We start from the raw sequence: 13,269 nt of genomic DNA on the forward strand, positions 1-13,269 counted from the left end.
AGACATTCAAGATCATGGTGCTTGTTTGTCTATAGGAAATATTAGGCAGCACTGTACAAAATACCATTGGAGTCAACAGTAGGAGAAGTCAATGTTGATCTAATTTTACTGACCTTTGAATTCAGTGCTGAAGCTCTTGCCTCAGAGATAAATGACAATTCCTAGTAAACGATACGCGCCATATGTGATTCGTCATTACATTTAACTATGTGTGACAGTAACATATGATCATTTAATATGAGGCAAACACTTGCTTTTGAGACTTTCCTGTGACTTCCTAGCAGTTTTAGGAAAGTCAGAGTGAGTTAAGATTAATTCATCAGAATATTTAAACAAATCACTCCATGGTATGATCAGTCCCAATTAAAATCCCAAATTTTAATGCCATGATGCACTACAATACTGCCCTGCAGATATGGTGCGATATCAATTGTCACTAAGTACTGTGTAACTTTGTGAGTGTGTTTGTATTGTGCTGTAACTGTTGTTAGGATAAATTGGCTCTCGTTATTATTCTTTAAGTAAGAAAAGAGAAAGATAGGAATGAAAAAGAAATGAAAAAAAAAATAAAAGAGAATGAAGACAAAAGCACAGAAACCAAAAGAGATCTTACCAGATGCAAAAGTGTCTTAGCCTTAGAAAAGGACACACATGTCTCCATGCAGTCACTGTGGACTTCCTTGGATCTCAGGCTTCCTCAACCACAGCCCCCAACCCTCTACATTCTTGACTTTTATCCCAGCTTAGCTCATAGGATGTCAATGTGGTGACAGTGTCATTTTTACCCAAACCAGAATACTTCCTTAAGAAATGTGACGTCAATCAGAAGCAGAATTGCATAGGTTTAAAATGCCTGTGAGGTCCCTGAGCCCACACCTCCTTCCTTCCCTTCCAAGGACTGTGTCTCTTCTGTCCTCCTCCAACCGAGCAGCTTCCTGGGAGGATGCCACCAGTCCTGATTCTCCTGACCTTTCTTCTGCTGCTTGGAGCTGGTGCAGGTAGCTTGGGGGTAAAAGGTGAAGAAATGACATCACTCAATATTATAGAGGTTAGAGTGCCTCACTATCAAAGAAAGACCAATAGCAATTCACCCAGGATCACCTTGGTCTGTAACATCATGAAAATATAGTTTACCCCTCCATGCATTTGTAAAGCAGATGCTGGGGGACAAGTGCTACCCATCCCTTCTCAGAGCAGGGTTCTGAGGCTTAAAAGACAGCAAAGATTATTCCATGTGCAAGGAATCCTGTCTGCAACAGGCTTGGGGAACCACAGATCTGACCCCCAGTCAGTCCGTTCCTAGATCTCCCCTGCTGACCATATCTGCTTCCCCCAGACAACCCATAATCTAGCCTTCTTTTTAACTTTCAGAGGAGATCATTGGGGGCCATGAGGTCAAGACCCACTCCCGCCCTTACATGGCACATGTGAAGTTTGTGAAAGTTAATGGGAGTATAGGTGCCTGTGGAGGCTTCCTGGTTCGAGACTACTTTGTGCTGATGGCTGCTCACTGCAATGGAAGGTGAGAAGGAACAGCTAGCCGATGTTTTCTCAGACACATGCCCCCAAACCTCCCCACAGGAGCTACTGTCCTGTATTGTGGATGTTTCCATGAGTGCTAATTACAATACAGGAGTGTGAAAAATGGAAGTCACATGAGAGGTAAATGTAGGTCCAAGGACGAGATGTCAGAGCCAGCAGCACACTTGAGTTGATCAACCGCACTGGACAAACTAGAGCAGTGGTTGAGGTTGAAAGTTCACAGTAAAATACAGTGCAAGCAATGGAATGTTGCCTAGATGCAGGGCAGAGACCCCAGGAATCCCACATTCTTGAGATGCAGAGAGCAGTAGGTCTGACCCTGAGGCTCTCCTGTATCCTCAAGTCCCCTCAGCTTGAGCCCTACACTACCTGGCCTGCCTTTCACAGCTCCTGCACTGCATCCTTTCTGACTTCACATCTCTCCTCTCCACTCTGCTCTCTCCACAGCTCAATGACAGTAATACTGGGGGCCCACAACCTCCGTGCACAGGAGAGGACCCAGCAGATCATCCCTGTGGAAAAAGCCATTCTCTACCCGGCATATAATCATGAGGACCACACCAATGACATCATGCTATTAAAGGTGAGATCTGCCAACCTCCCATCTACACTCCTCTGCCCGTCCCTCACTCCTCCCCCCCCTTGCACCTGTGCTCTACTTGGTGCAGGGCTAGCCCCTTCCTTCTGCTCTGATCCTGCTTCTTCCCTCTCTTCCATTCTGACTTTCAAAGAGTCTCAGGCTAGCAAGATCTCAGCTAGTTGGTCTCTCATGACTCTTCCCAGTCAGCTGGAGCATAAGGCCAAGAAGACTAGAGCTGTGAGGCCCCTCAAGTTGCCCAGACTCAATGCCCAGATAAAGCCAGGGGATGTGTGCCATGTGGCTGGCTGGGGGAAAACGTCCATCAGTGCCACTGAAGAATCTGCCTACCTTCGAGAGGCCCAACTAATCATCCAGGAGGACCAGGAATGCAAAGGCTTCTGTCACTACATCAAGACCACAGAGTTTTGTGCTGGAGACCCAAAGAAAATACAGTGTACTTTCAAAGTGGGGATCAAGCATTTAATGGACAAAATTCAGGGTGAGAGGGACCTGGGAGAGGTCAAGGTGTGAGAATGGCCAAACCCTCAAGCCTCAGCTCAGAGAAGGGATGGCCCCAAAGTTCAGCTTTTGTCTCTTCTGTGGGTGTAGCATATGTGTAAGTTGGGGAAACATCTGTCAACCTCAGAGTATCCATGAGGACTTCAGCGAAAGTCTAGAACAAGATAGAAGGAAAAGTTGGGCCTCCATGGAGTTCTGTTACTGAGGGAAACTGGAAAACCTGTCCTGGCCCTGACCTAAGAGTTAGCCTTGCCAGGAGGTGGTGGGGAAAACAGAGCCAGAGGAAGCCAAGATAAGTTCTTCCTTTCTCTGCATACAGGGTGACTCTGGGGGACCCCTCGTGTGTGACAACAGAGCTTATGGAGTTTTATCCTATGGGAGAAACAAGATAATCTCTTCAAGAGTCTTCACTAAGGTTGTATACTTCCTGCCATGGATAAGCAGTAACATGAAGCTATTCTAACAGGTGTTAAACCACCTGTGCTGACCAGCCTGCCTGACCTCAGGCAAGAATGATGTGCAGTGGGCAGCAACAACTGAAAATTCATAATAAATAACCTCTGGAGTGCATCTAACTGAAGTTCTTTGCTGTTTTAGCCACTTAATTGATTGCGCACATCGCTGGTCCAGACAGACCTCCCCTGTCAGTTCTGGGCTTTGCTTCCTCCTCCTTCCCCAGCCCCTCCACTTATTGAAATTTCAGGCTACAGAATTCCCACATGTTTTTCTTGTGGTAAGTAAGGGGTTGTTTCTGCTTTTTCAGAGATTTGCGAGATAGGAGCTCATTGTATAGCTCTGGATGTCCTGCGATTTACTATGAAAACCTGCCTGGCCTTCAACTCACAGAGATCTGCCCTTCTCTGCTTCCCCAGTGCTAGGATTAAAGGTGTGAGCCATGACATCCAGCCATACCCATGTTTAATCCTCAAGTCTCCAAGGTTAGCTTTCTCAACACACAATCATCAGGAGTCTACAGCACTACTGAGGTGCCCTGTGCTCAGTCACTCATTCATCCTTAGTCCTCCAGACATGAATCTTCTGGGCCTAGGAAATTCCTCCATCTCTGAGCCACCTTCATCCAGCCCCAACAATGGCAGAGAGTCAAACAAGGCACTGGGTGAAGAGAAATTTGACTCTGGGAATTCAGAAGGCCATGAGCTGTGCAACGTATTCAGTTCCCTGTTTCCAGTCCCCCTCTCTAGCAGGGTAGGGGACTCTCACCACCTAAATTTCAGTCTTGAATATGGAGACATTACTCTGATGGAAACAGACTCATCTGGGTCTCATTACCCAGCCCAGCCCAGAGCTCAGTCACTTCTGTCCCCCTTGCTGGCCTTCCAGCGTTTTCCATCTGACCTCCTCCAGCTACCAGAAGTTTCTGCTCCATCCCTACCTCACCCAGGCCTGATTTACACCAGCCTTTCACTGTTCTACCTGTAAGTTCCAAAACTGTGGAGTCTCCTCTACCTCACATTGCAGCCAGACTTGGGCTGCCAGTCACCTGCGCATACCCCTCCCACCTAAGCCTGGATAGTGAGCCTTGTTCCAACCCAGGAGTTCCATGGACAGAAAGGCTTAGTCATGACCCTCAGTCTCTCAACACCACTGGCTCAGCCTTGAGCCTAAGACTTTCCCTGCTGGACACATGGAGATATGGCAGTTTGTGAATTCTAGGTATCCAAGAGATGCTAACCTGGAAGTATTTTTTTACATCAAACAAAACCTGAAAGTCTCTGGTTTTGTATTAGTTACACAGTAGACTCCTTCTTTACCCTCATCCTCTTGTTTCACTAGGCATCTCAGTGTGGCACAAATGGATCTATATTTTTAATTAACATACACACACTCACACAACTTGTTTTAAAATATGATTAAATTCTCTATATTCTAACAGTGTCACATGCATGGTATTCTTTGGTTCAGAATGCAGTGTCAGAATTAAAGTTGGAAACTCTTCAACCCTGTCCTCATCAATATATGTGGGTAGGAGAAAGGCAAGCAGAGAGGCTTTAGCTTGCTTGACATTAAAACCACAGACCCTACCTCTCCAGCTGAATTATAAGACAGTACATGGTGACCCATGTGATGCTGTTCAAGTTCCTCAGACAGCAGCACTGGTGAATTATACTTTTCTTCCTTCCCCTATCCATTACTTCCGGATCACAGTTTCCCTTATCTCCACTTCACCCAACACCATGCTGACTTCCATCTCTCCCAGATTCACTCCACCCCTATTTCCCTTCAGAATAATGCAAGCTTCCCAAGGATATAAACTGAATGCAGCTTAACAAAGTACAATCAGATGACACAAACTCTCATATCAAGAGTTGACAAGGCTATCTAGTAGAAGAAACAGGATCTGAGCAGGCAAAATGTCCAGAGACATGTGCACTCCCACTGTTAGTAATACCACAGAAAACACAAAGATATAAAACCATAACACATATGAAGACCTACCTCAGATACACTGAGGCTCAGTGATTGTCATTTTAGCCTCTGAGAGTTCCTATGAGCTCTGCCTAATTGATTATGTGGGCCATGTTCATGTGGGTGTTCTTGATTTCCTTAGCACCTAAAATCCTCCTGATCCTTTTCAGAGGTGTTTCCTCTGACCTCTGCCTAGTGTTTGGCTTTGAGTCTCTGCAAATGTACTCATCAGTTGCTGGGTGAAGCCTCTCTGATGACAATTGGTCTAGGGATCCAACTATGCATATAGCATAATATCAGCAGGAATTACTCCATTGACTTCTCTTTCTGGCTAGTTGTGTTTGGTTCTATCCTAGTTCTCTGGGCATTGTCACCTCTGGCTCCTGATATCCCTGGGAAGGAGAAATAGAATAGATTTTGCGATGGATTAGGGTGGATTGGGATGTGAATAGGAAGAATCAGACTGAGAAAGGGGAGAATGAAAGGAGAGGCAGTGTGAAGCACTGGCATCCTCTAATTGTATGAGCCTCATGTTGGACCAGTCATTGTTTGGGCATTGGACAATTTCCATACCATCTTTACTCTAGCACATTTTGTAGTCAGGACAAATTATCAGTCAAAGGTTTTGTGGCTGGGTTGGTGCTCCAGTCTCACTACTAGAAGTCTTGCTTGGTTCAAATTCCATATCCTTCATTACTCGGGGCTTTTGCTAGAGTGATCATCATAGATGCCAGGGAGTTTCTAGTGTACTGGGTTTCCACATCACCCCCAAACACTCCAATTCCTTTAGCCTTCCCAGTACACACTTCCTTTCTTCTGCCCGTTCTCAGCCTGATTCTTCCTATTCACATCCCAACCCATCCTAGCCCATCTGCAAAATCTATTCTATTTCTCCTTCTCAGGTCTCATAGATCCCCAGAGTACTTCTTGCCACTTAGCCTCTCTGTGTCTGTAGACTTTAGCATGATTATCTACTTAACAGCTAATACGCACTTATAAGTGTGTATACATGGCATTTGTCTTTTGGGATCTGGATTATCTCACTCAGTATGGTTTTTGTTTTATAGTTCCATCCATTTGCCTGCAAGTTTTATGTTGTCATTTTTTCAAAGCTGAGTAATAGCCATTTTATAAATGTACCACATTTTTGGCATCTCTTCTTCTGTTGAGAGACATCTACATTATTTCCACTTTTTGGATATTATGAATAAAGCTACTATGGACATAGCTGAGCAAGTCTCCTTGTTTAGGATGGAAGGCCACTTGTGTATATGTCCAGTTGTGGTTATACCCAACTGGGCCTTGTGTTAGATTGAGTCCCATTTTTTTCTGAGAAACTGCCATATTTATTTGCATAGTGATTGCACATGTTTGCACTCCCACCAGCAATAGAGGAGGATATTTGTTCCACCTCCTTGCCAGCATGAGCTGTCACTTGTGGTATTGATCTTATTCATTCTGTCATGTGTAAGATGGAATCTCAGTTAGTTTAGTTTGCATTTCTCTGATGGCTAAGGATGTTGAACAGTTTTTAAAAAGTGCTGGCAGCTATTTTAGATTCCACCATTGGGAATTCTTCTTTAGATCTATATTCCATTATGTTCATTAAATTATTTGTTTTGTTGATATCTAGCTTCTTGAATCCATTGCATACATTGGATAATAACCTACTGTCAGATGTGGATGGTAAGGGAGGTCATCTTCCCAAATCAGTACAGGACCTACCTAGACATCAATTCTCAGCACAGGGTAGATTTTTACCCAAAGGGGTAAGGGGGAAAAGGGAACTGCAAAGGCAGCAACATCAGAAGGTTCAAACAAGCAAGAGAGGCAAGAGAAGCAAGAGAGGCAAGAGAGAACAGGTGTTCCTGCAGGGATCAGGTTTTTAAGGAGAAAGGGGAGTGTGTGCTAGGGTGAGTTGGTAAATCATGATTGGACATGTGTCTTAGTTAGGGTTTTACTGTTGTGAACAGATGCCATGACCTTGAGGCAAGTCTTGCATTTAATTGGGACTGGTTTACAGATTCAGTGGTTCAGTCCATTATCATAAAGTTAGGAGCACGGCAGCATCCAGGCAGTCATGGTGCAGGAATAGCTGAGTGTTCTACATCGTCATCTAAAGGCCTCTAGAGAGAAGACTGTCTTACAGGGAGTTAGGACAAGGGTCTTAAAGCCCACACCTGCATTGACACTCCTATTCCCACAAGGCCACACATCCAAATAGTGCCACACATTCAAATAGTACCACTCCCTTAGCCAAACATATTCAAACCACCACAACTTGTTAGTCAAATAATGTGTTTTGACTGTTAGACTTGGTGTTTAGTGTGAAGAACAAGTCTATGTTCAAATAAGGGAATGGATTTTGAGGGCTTTTTTTCCTATTCAATTGGAATAATATTTTGGCTTTTTGGAAAATGTGAACAATTAAAAGAAAATGCAACGACTTACAAAGAGACAGCATTGAGAAATACAAAAGAAAGCGTTCTTGGGCTAACAGCTATACAATGTCTAATCTATAGTTTACAGAAAGTATCTAATTTTATAAATTTTTTTCTCAAATCATAATTAATTCACACAGGGGTCATAAACACAGAAAGGCAGGATGTGGGGAAGGGAATGACACTGGAGTGTGGGTGTTCAGGGGGAATACAGATATCTTCAGCACCGGGTATCGGCTAGGTGAAGGTTCAGGGGACAAGTCACTATGACTCTGCCTATGACTGGTTTGTCCTTATCTAAGTTGGTATTGTCTGCCAAGGCTACCTATTTACAAGGTCTATGGTTACTCAGGCTTATAAATTTCCACAAAAGCTGCCTGTTTACATTAGCTTATAGCCATCTGTTTCAATATTTTTCCACTGAGACCCAAGACTTGGTGTTAGTATACATGCATGACAGGCCTATTGCTGATTTTAGGCCTATGGCTGATTTTAGGCCTACAGTGTGTAAGCAGGGCTGCCCCTGACATCTCCTCCCTTCTCTTAGTATAGAAGGGCTGTGGCCTTCTAATTCTAAACTTGCGAAGGCGGGGATAGAGGCCTGACCTCCAGTATTTGAAGGGGACCTTGTAATGGCTCCAGTCCCCCTGTCGTTGTCCAGTGAGGCATGAGGGCCATACCCGTCCCGATGTCTTTTTCCTGGAGAGGGGATACTTCTGACATCAACCCCTATGCAGTCAGGCTTGTCCCTCAGGGAACCCAGAGAGATATTTTTATCTTTTATTTATATTCCCTTGCAGTGCTTAGCCTCGCAGCCTAAGCAAGAATTCAGATCGCCTGACAGAGGGGGTTCTGGGTGGCCCCTCTCTGCCTGGTCTAGGGGTGGAAGTACCCTCTTTTAGGTTGGGTGGAGATGAGTTTTGGGAACACCCTGTATAAAGTAACAACCTCATCTTGAGTCTCATGGTCCTCCATAGCTAACTTATGATAATGTATCTGAGTAGGTTTTGCTACCAAATTATTTATCTGTTGTATCACAGAGTTAGTCCGCCTATTTGAGGTCCAGGGACCAGCAGAAAAAAGCAAAAAGAACCCAAATAATGGTCCCAAGATGGAAAGAAATAGGGTTGACAACCTTGGAGAGGCTGAAAACCAATTCTTGTACCAGCATTCATCTGTCTCTTTCTTTCTCTGGGTTTTCTTAGGGCCTTCACTACCTATTTCATGCTCTCTTTAACCTTGAGGGCTATCTTTAAGAATGTAATCTAACAGTTTTTAGCAAGGGTTAGAGGGTAAAAGTCAAAACCTGTAGGCACCATGTTGGCCATGCTAGGAGTTGTCTTTGCTGTGCCAAGGCCTACAAGAGCCATTCATGAAGTTGATGAAAATCTTTTCCCTTTCTGGAGGCTGCTGGTTTTTTTCCAACTGACAGTTTCCTTTGCCTTATAGAAGATTTTCAGTTTCATGAGGTCCCATTTCTGAATTGTTGATCTTAGGGCCTGCACTATCTGTGTTCTGTTCAAAAAGTTGTCTCCTGTGACAATGCATTCAAGGCTGCTCCCCACTTTCTCTTCTGTCTGGTTTAGTGTATCTGGTTTTATGTTGAGGTCTTTGATCCACTTGTACTTGAGTTTTGTACAGGATGACAGATATGGATCTATTTGCATTCTTCTATATGCAGACATACAGTTAGACCAGCACCCTTTATTGAAGATGCTTTCTTTTTATCCATTGTGTATTTTTTGGCTTTTTTTTAAATAAAAAAATCAGGCATCTGTGTATGTATGGATTTAAATCTAGATTTTCCATTCAATTCAATTAATTAACCTGTCTGTTTTTACACCAATACTGTGCACTAAAGTCACTAGTAGACCTTAAAAATCAGGCATAGATATTGAACACTTTTAAAATTAATCATTGAACATTTTTCTTTTATTGGTTCTTTTTCTTTTATAAAAAATTCTCTTCCCTTCACTTGCCCATTTATTGATTGGGAGTTTTACTTCCTTGGTATTTAATTTCTGAAATTCTTTGTCTATTTTGAATAAGTCTGTAATGTCTAGTCTTGGTTGTCAACTTCACTGCATTTAGAAATAACTAAACCCAAGCCTCTGGGCAAATCTGTGAGAGATTTGCTTGATTAGATTATTTGACATGGAAGATGGACCCTACTCCTCTACCTATAAGATCCAAAATTATAGAATCTCCTTGACCTCACATTCCAGTTAGATTTGGGCTGCCAGTTACCTGATGCTCACCCCTCCCATGTACACAAGGCTGGCGGAGCCCTGTTCCAATCCAAGTCTTCCAAGCTCAGCCTAGACCTCCAGTTTGTTAATTATTCTGGCTTCTCCTGGAACCTAGGCCTCCCCCTGCTGGCCACATGGGGATATGGCAGTTTGTGAACCCTCGGGATGCAAAGGCTGCTAGGCTAGAAGTATCTCTTGACACCATCAACCAACAGTAGGTTGTAGGTCTCTGGTTTTGTATCAGGTACTCTGTAGACTTCTTCACTTTCATACTCTTGTTTCTCTAGACAAGTCAACATGGCACAAATAGATCTATATTTGGAAATCACAAAAAAAGCCATGTTTTAAAAAAAGATCAAATTCTCTATATTCTAACAGTTCCATGAAATTGGTCTTCTTTGATTCAGAATGCATTGTGTGCAATTGGAAGGGAGTTGAAAACTCTCCAGTTCTGTGACTTTCAATGCACCTCATGTAGATAGAGCGTTTACCAAAATAGGTGGGCAGGAGAAAGGTAAGCAGAGAGGCTCTAGCTTGCTTAACATTCAAACCATAGATTCTGCCACTACAGCTGAAGTATGAGACAGTACATGGTGGCCCATGTGACCCTAGTCAAGTCCCTCACACAGCAGCACTGGTGAATCATGGTGTTTTCCTTCTCTCATACATTACATCCTGACCACAGTTTCCCCTCCCTACACTTCTCCCAGCACCCTCACACTTCATCTCCTTCAAATCTACTCTCCTCCATTTCCCTTCAAAAAAGTGCAGGCTTCCTATGGATGCCAACTGAACACAGCTAACAAGGTTCAATAAGCCTGGGCACAAACCTTCATATCAAGACAGGACAAGGCAACCCAGTAGGAGGAAAAGGATCCCAGAGCAGGTGAAAGATTCAGAGACATATCCACTCCCACTGTTAGCAATCCCACAAGAACACAAAGATATACAACCATAAACATGTGCAGAAGACCTAGCTCAGATCCATAGATGCTCCATGGTTGTCATTTTAGTCTCTGTGAGTCCCTGTGAGACCAGCCTAGTTGATTCTGTTGGCTGTGTTTTTCTGGTGTTTTTAACCTCTTTGGCTCCTAAAATCATTTCTGATCATTTTCAGAGGGGCTTCTCCCAAGCTTTGCTTAATGTTTGGCTGTGAGTCTCTGCAACTGTTCCCATCAGCTGCTGTATGAAACCTCTCTGATAGTGATTGGGTAGGTATCCCTCTATGAGTATTGCAGAATATCAGCAGGAATCATTTCATTGACTTCTCCTTATGGCCAGTTGTGTTTGGTCCTATCCTAGTTCTCTGGGCCAACCAGCCTCTGGTTCCTGACCATCCAGGCAATGTCTTATATGGGATCCCTCTCATGGCATGAGCATCAGGTTGGATCAATCATTAGTTGTCCACTCCACAATTTCTGTGCCACCTTTACCCCAGCACATCTTGTAGACAGGACAAATTATAGGTCAAATCTCTTCTGGCTAGGTTGGTGTCCCACTACTACCACTGGAAGTCTTGCCTGGTTACAAAAGATGCCCTGTTCAGCCTCTGTGTCTCCCAATACTTGTAGACTTCTCTAGGGTCATCCTCATAGATTATGGGGATTTTCTGGTGGAATAGGTTTCCACATTGTCCCCAAATGCCCCAATTTCTGTCATCGTCTCAGTACACTCTCCCTTCATTGCACCCTCCTTCACCTGATTCTTCCTGTTCACAACCACACTCAGCCCTGTCCATCTGCACAATCCATTCTATTTCTCCTTCCCAGGGAATTCCATGACCACCCCCGACCTCTCCTTGTCACTTAGCCTGTCTGGGTCTGTAGGTTGCAGCATAATTATCCTTTACTGAACAGCAAATATCCACTTATAAGTCAGTATATACTATGCTTGTCTTTCTGGATCTGAGTTACCTCACCCAGGAGGACTTTTTCAACTTCCTTCCATTTGCCTGCAATTTCCATGTTGTCATTTTTTTTATCAGATGAGTAATATTCATTACAGAAATGCAGCACATTTTCTTTATCTATTCTTCATTTGAGGGACATCTCAGTTGTTCTTCTGCCTTTGGTGTTCTGTTCTAAATACTCTTGCTTTTCCCAATTTCATTATTATTTGAGCATGCCCCTCCATGTTGTCTTCCAAAAGTTTGTGTTTCTAGTTTCATCCTAAGCCCTTTAGTCCATTTTGAAATGTTTTATGTATAAACTGAAGGATAAGAATCTAATTTTATTCCTCTGGTGAATATCTAGTTTCAGCAGTACTATTTGTTGAACATTTAAAAAAAATTTCCTCCTTGTCAGCAATTAAGTGGATTTTGCGTTGCCTCTTCATGTCCAGGACTTTGTCTTACTCTGTGGTCCTCATGTCTGTCTTTGCCCCAGTGCCAGGCTGCCTCATCACTGTGCTCTGGGTATAATTTAAGGTGAGGTGTTGTCACATTTCCAGCTGTGTTCTTATTCCTTGGGACTGCTTTAGTATTTGTGGACTTTTGTGGTTCCATATAACTCTTTTGTTATTTTTCTAAGCCTGAGAAATATGGTATTCGGATTTCTGTGTGTTAATTTTGCAGAATTATTTTTCATCCTGCTGATTCTGCCTATGCTGGAACAAAGAATAATATCGCACCTTGTAGTATCTTCTGTGAGTTCCCTTTGAAATATCTTAAAACTTTACAGGGAAGTAAACCACGGGTTCTGTCTCACATGTTAAATAGATTCAATAAGAGAGCATATATAAACAAATATGCATATGAATTCAGTATAATGTATTCATTATAATAATGGATAATAGTGTGAGGAAGACAATAAGAAAGGTAAAAATAAGGGTCTGTGGAATCATGTTTTTGTAATTCTTTTTTAACTTTTTAATTGATTCTTCATGGGCATCACATCATGCACCTCAATCCCCCTCATCTCTCTGTCCTTTCTTATCTTGCAACCTTCCCCTGGGGAAAAAAAGAATAGAATTAAAAAAATCTTGTCGTGGAAGCTGTAGTGTGTCACATAGTATATATACCTTTTTCCACATATCTTTACTTGCAAATGTTCATTGCAATGGGTCATTGGTTTGTTTTGAGGCCTCTGGCTTCTGCTGCACTATCTATACTGGATATTAGGGGAACACCTCTCAGATATATTGTTGTTCCCCTGAGTCATGGAGATCCTGTGGCTATGGTTCTTCAGGACAGGGCCCGTCACTTGCTCCAGCAGTTCATAGATGGGGTAGATGTTGGGTGGGCCAACTCAGAGCCCTGGATCTAGTTCTGGAAGGTAACTGAGTTGGTCAGCTCTCTAGTAGTCCTGAACCAACACCACCAGAGTGCACTCTCCCCCACTGCCCCTGCTAGCTCACCCAATGCTGCAGCTGTCAAAGGGAGGGGTCAGCTCTCCTGCTCTCCTGTATCCCAGCAGGCTCACTTGCACCTTCACCACCAGGACTATCTACTGTGCTGCCCTGGCCAGTTGCAGGGTCTGCTGTCTCCAGTGCTGCAGCAAGTGAGGGGCTGTGC

At 43.4% G+C, this 13,269-nt stretch overlaps 1 protein-coding gene and 1 non-coding gene across 2 annotated transcripts; one reads left to right on the forward strand and one right to left on the reverse strand.

The window, feature by feature from the left end:
- Positions 1 to 943: 943 nt before the first annotated feature.
- LOC114638805 (granzyme F-like) lies at positions 944 to 3,104 on the forward strand. The gene is made up of 5 exons (XM_028787392.1): positions 944 to 998; positions 1,372 to 1,522; positions 1,990 to 2,125; positions 2,330 to 2,587; positions 2,961 to 3,104. Exons 1-5 carry the CDS (start codon positions 944 to 946, stop codon positions 3,102 to 3,104), a joined length of 744 nt encoding a protein of 247 aa, XP_028643225.1.
- A 455-nt stretch (positions 3,105 to 3,559) lies between these two features.
- On the reverse strand, positions 3,560 to 3,641 carry LOC114638858. The gene has a single exon (XR_003713930.1). It is a non-coding gene; the product is annotated as a small nucleolar RNA SNORD55/SNORD39 (small nucleolar RNA).
- Positions 3,642 to 13,269: the final 9,628 nt, after the last annotated feature.

This window comes from Grammomys surdaster, unplaced genomic scaffold, assembly GCF_004785775.1.
Source record: "Grammomys surdaster isolate TR1022 unplaced genomic scaffold, NIH_TR_1.0 125630, whole genome shotgun sequence".
NCBI lineage: Eukaryota > Metazoa > Chordata > Mammalia > Rodentia > Muridae > Grammomys > Grammomys surdaster.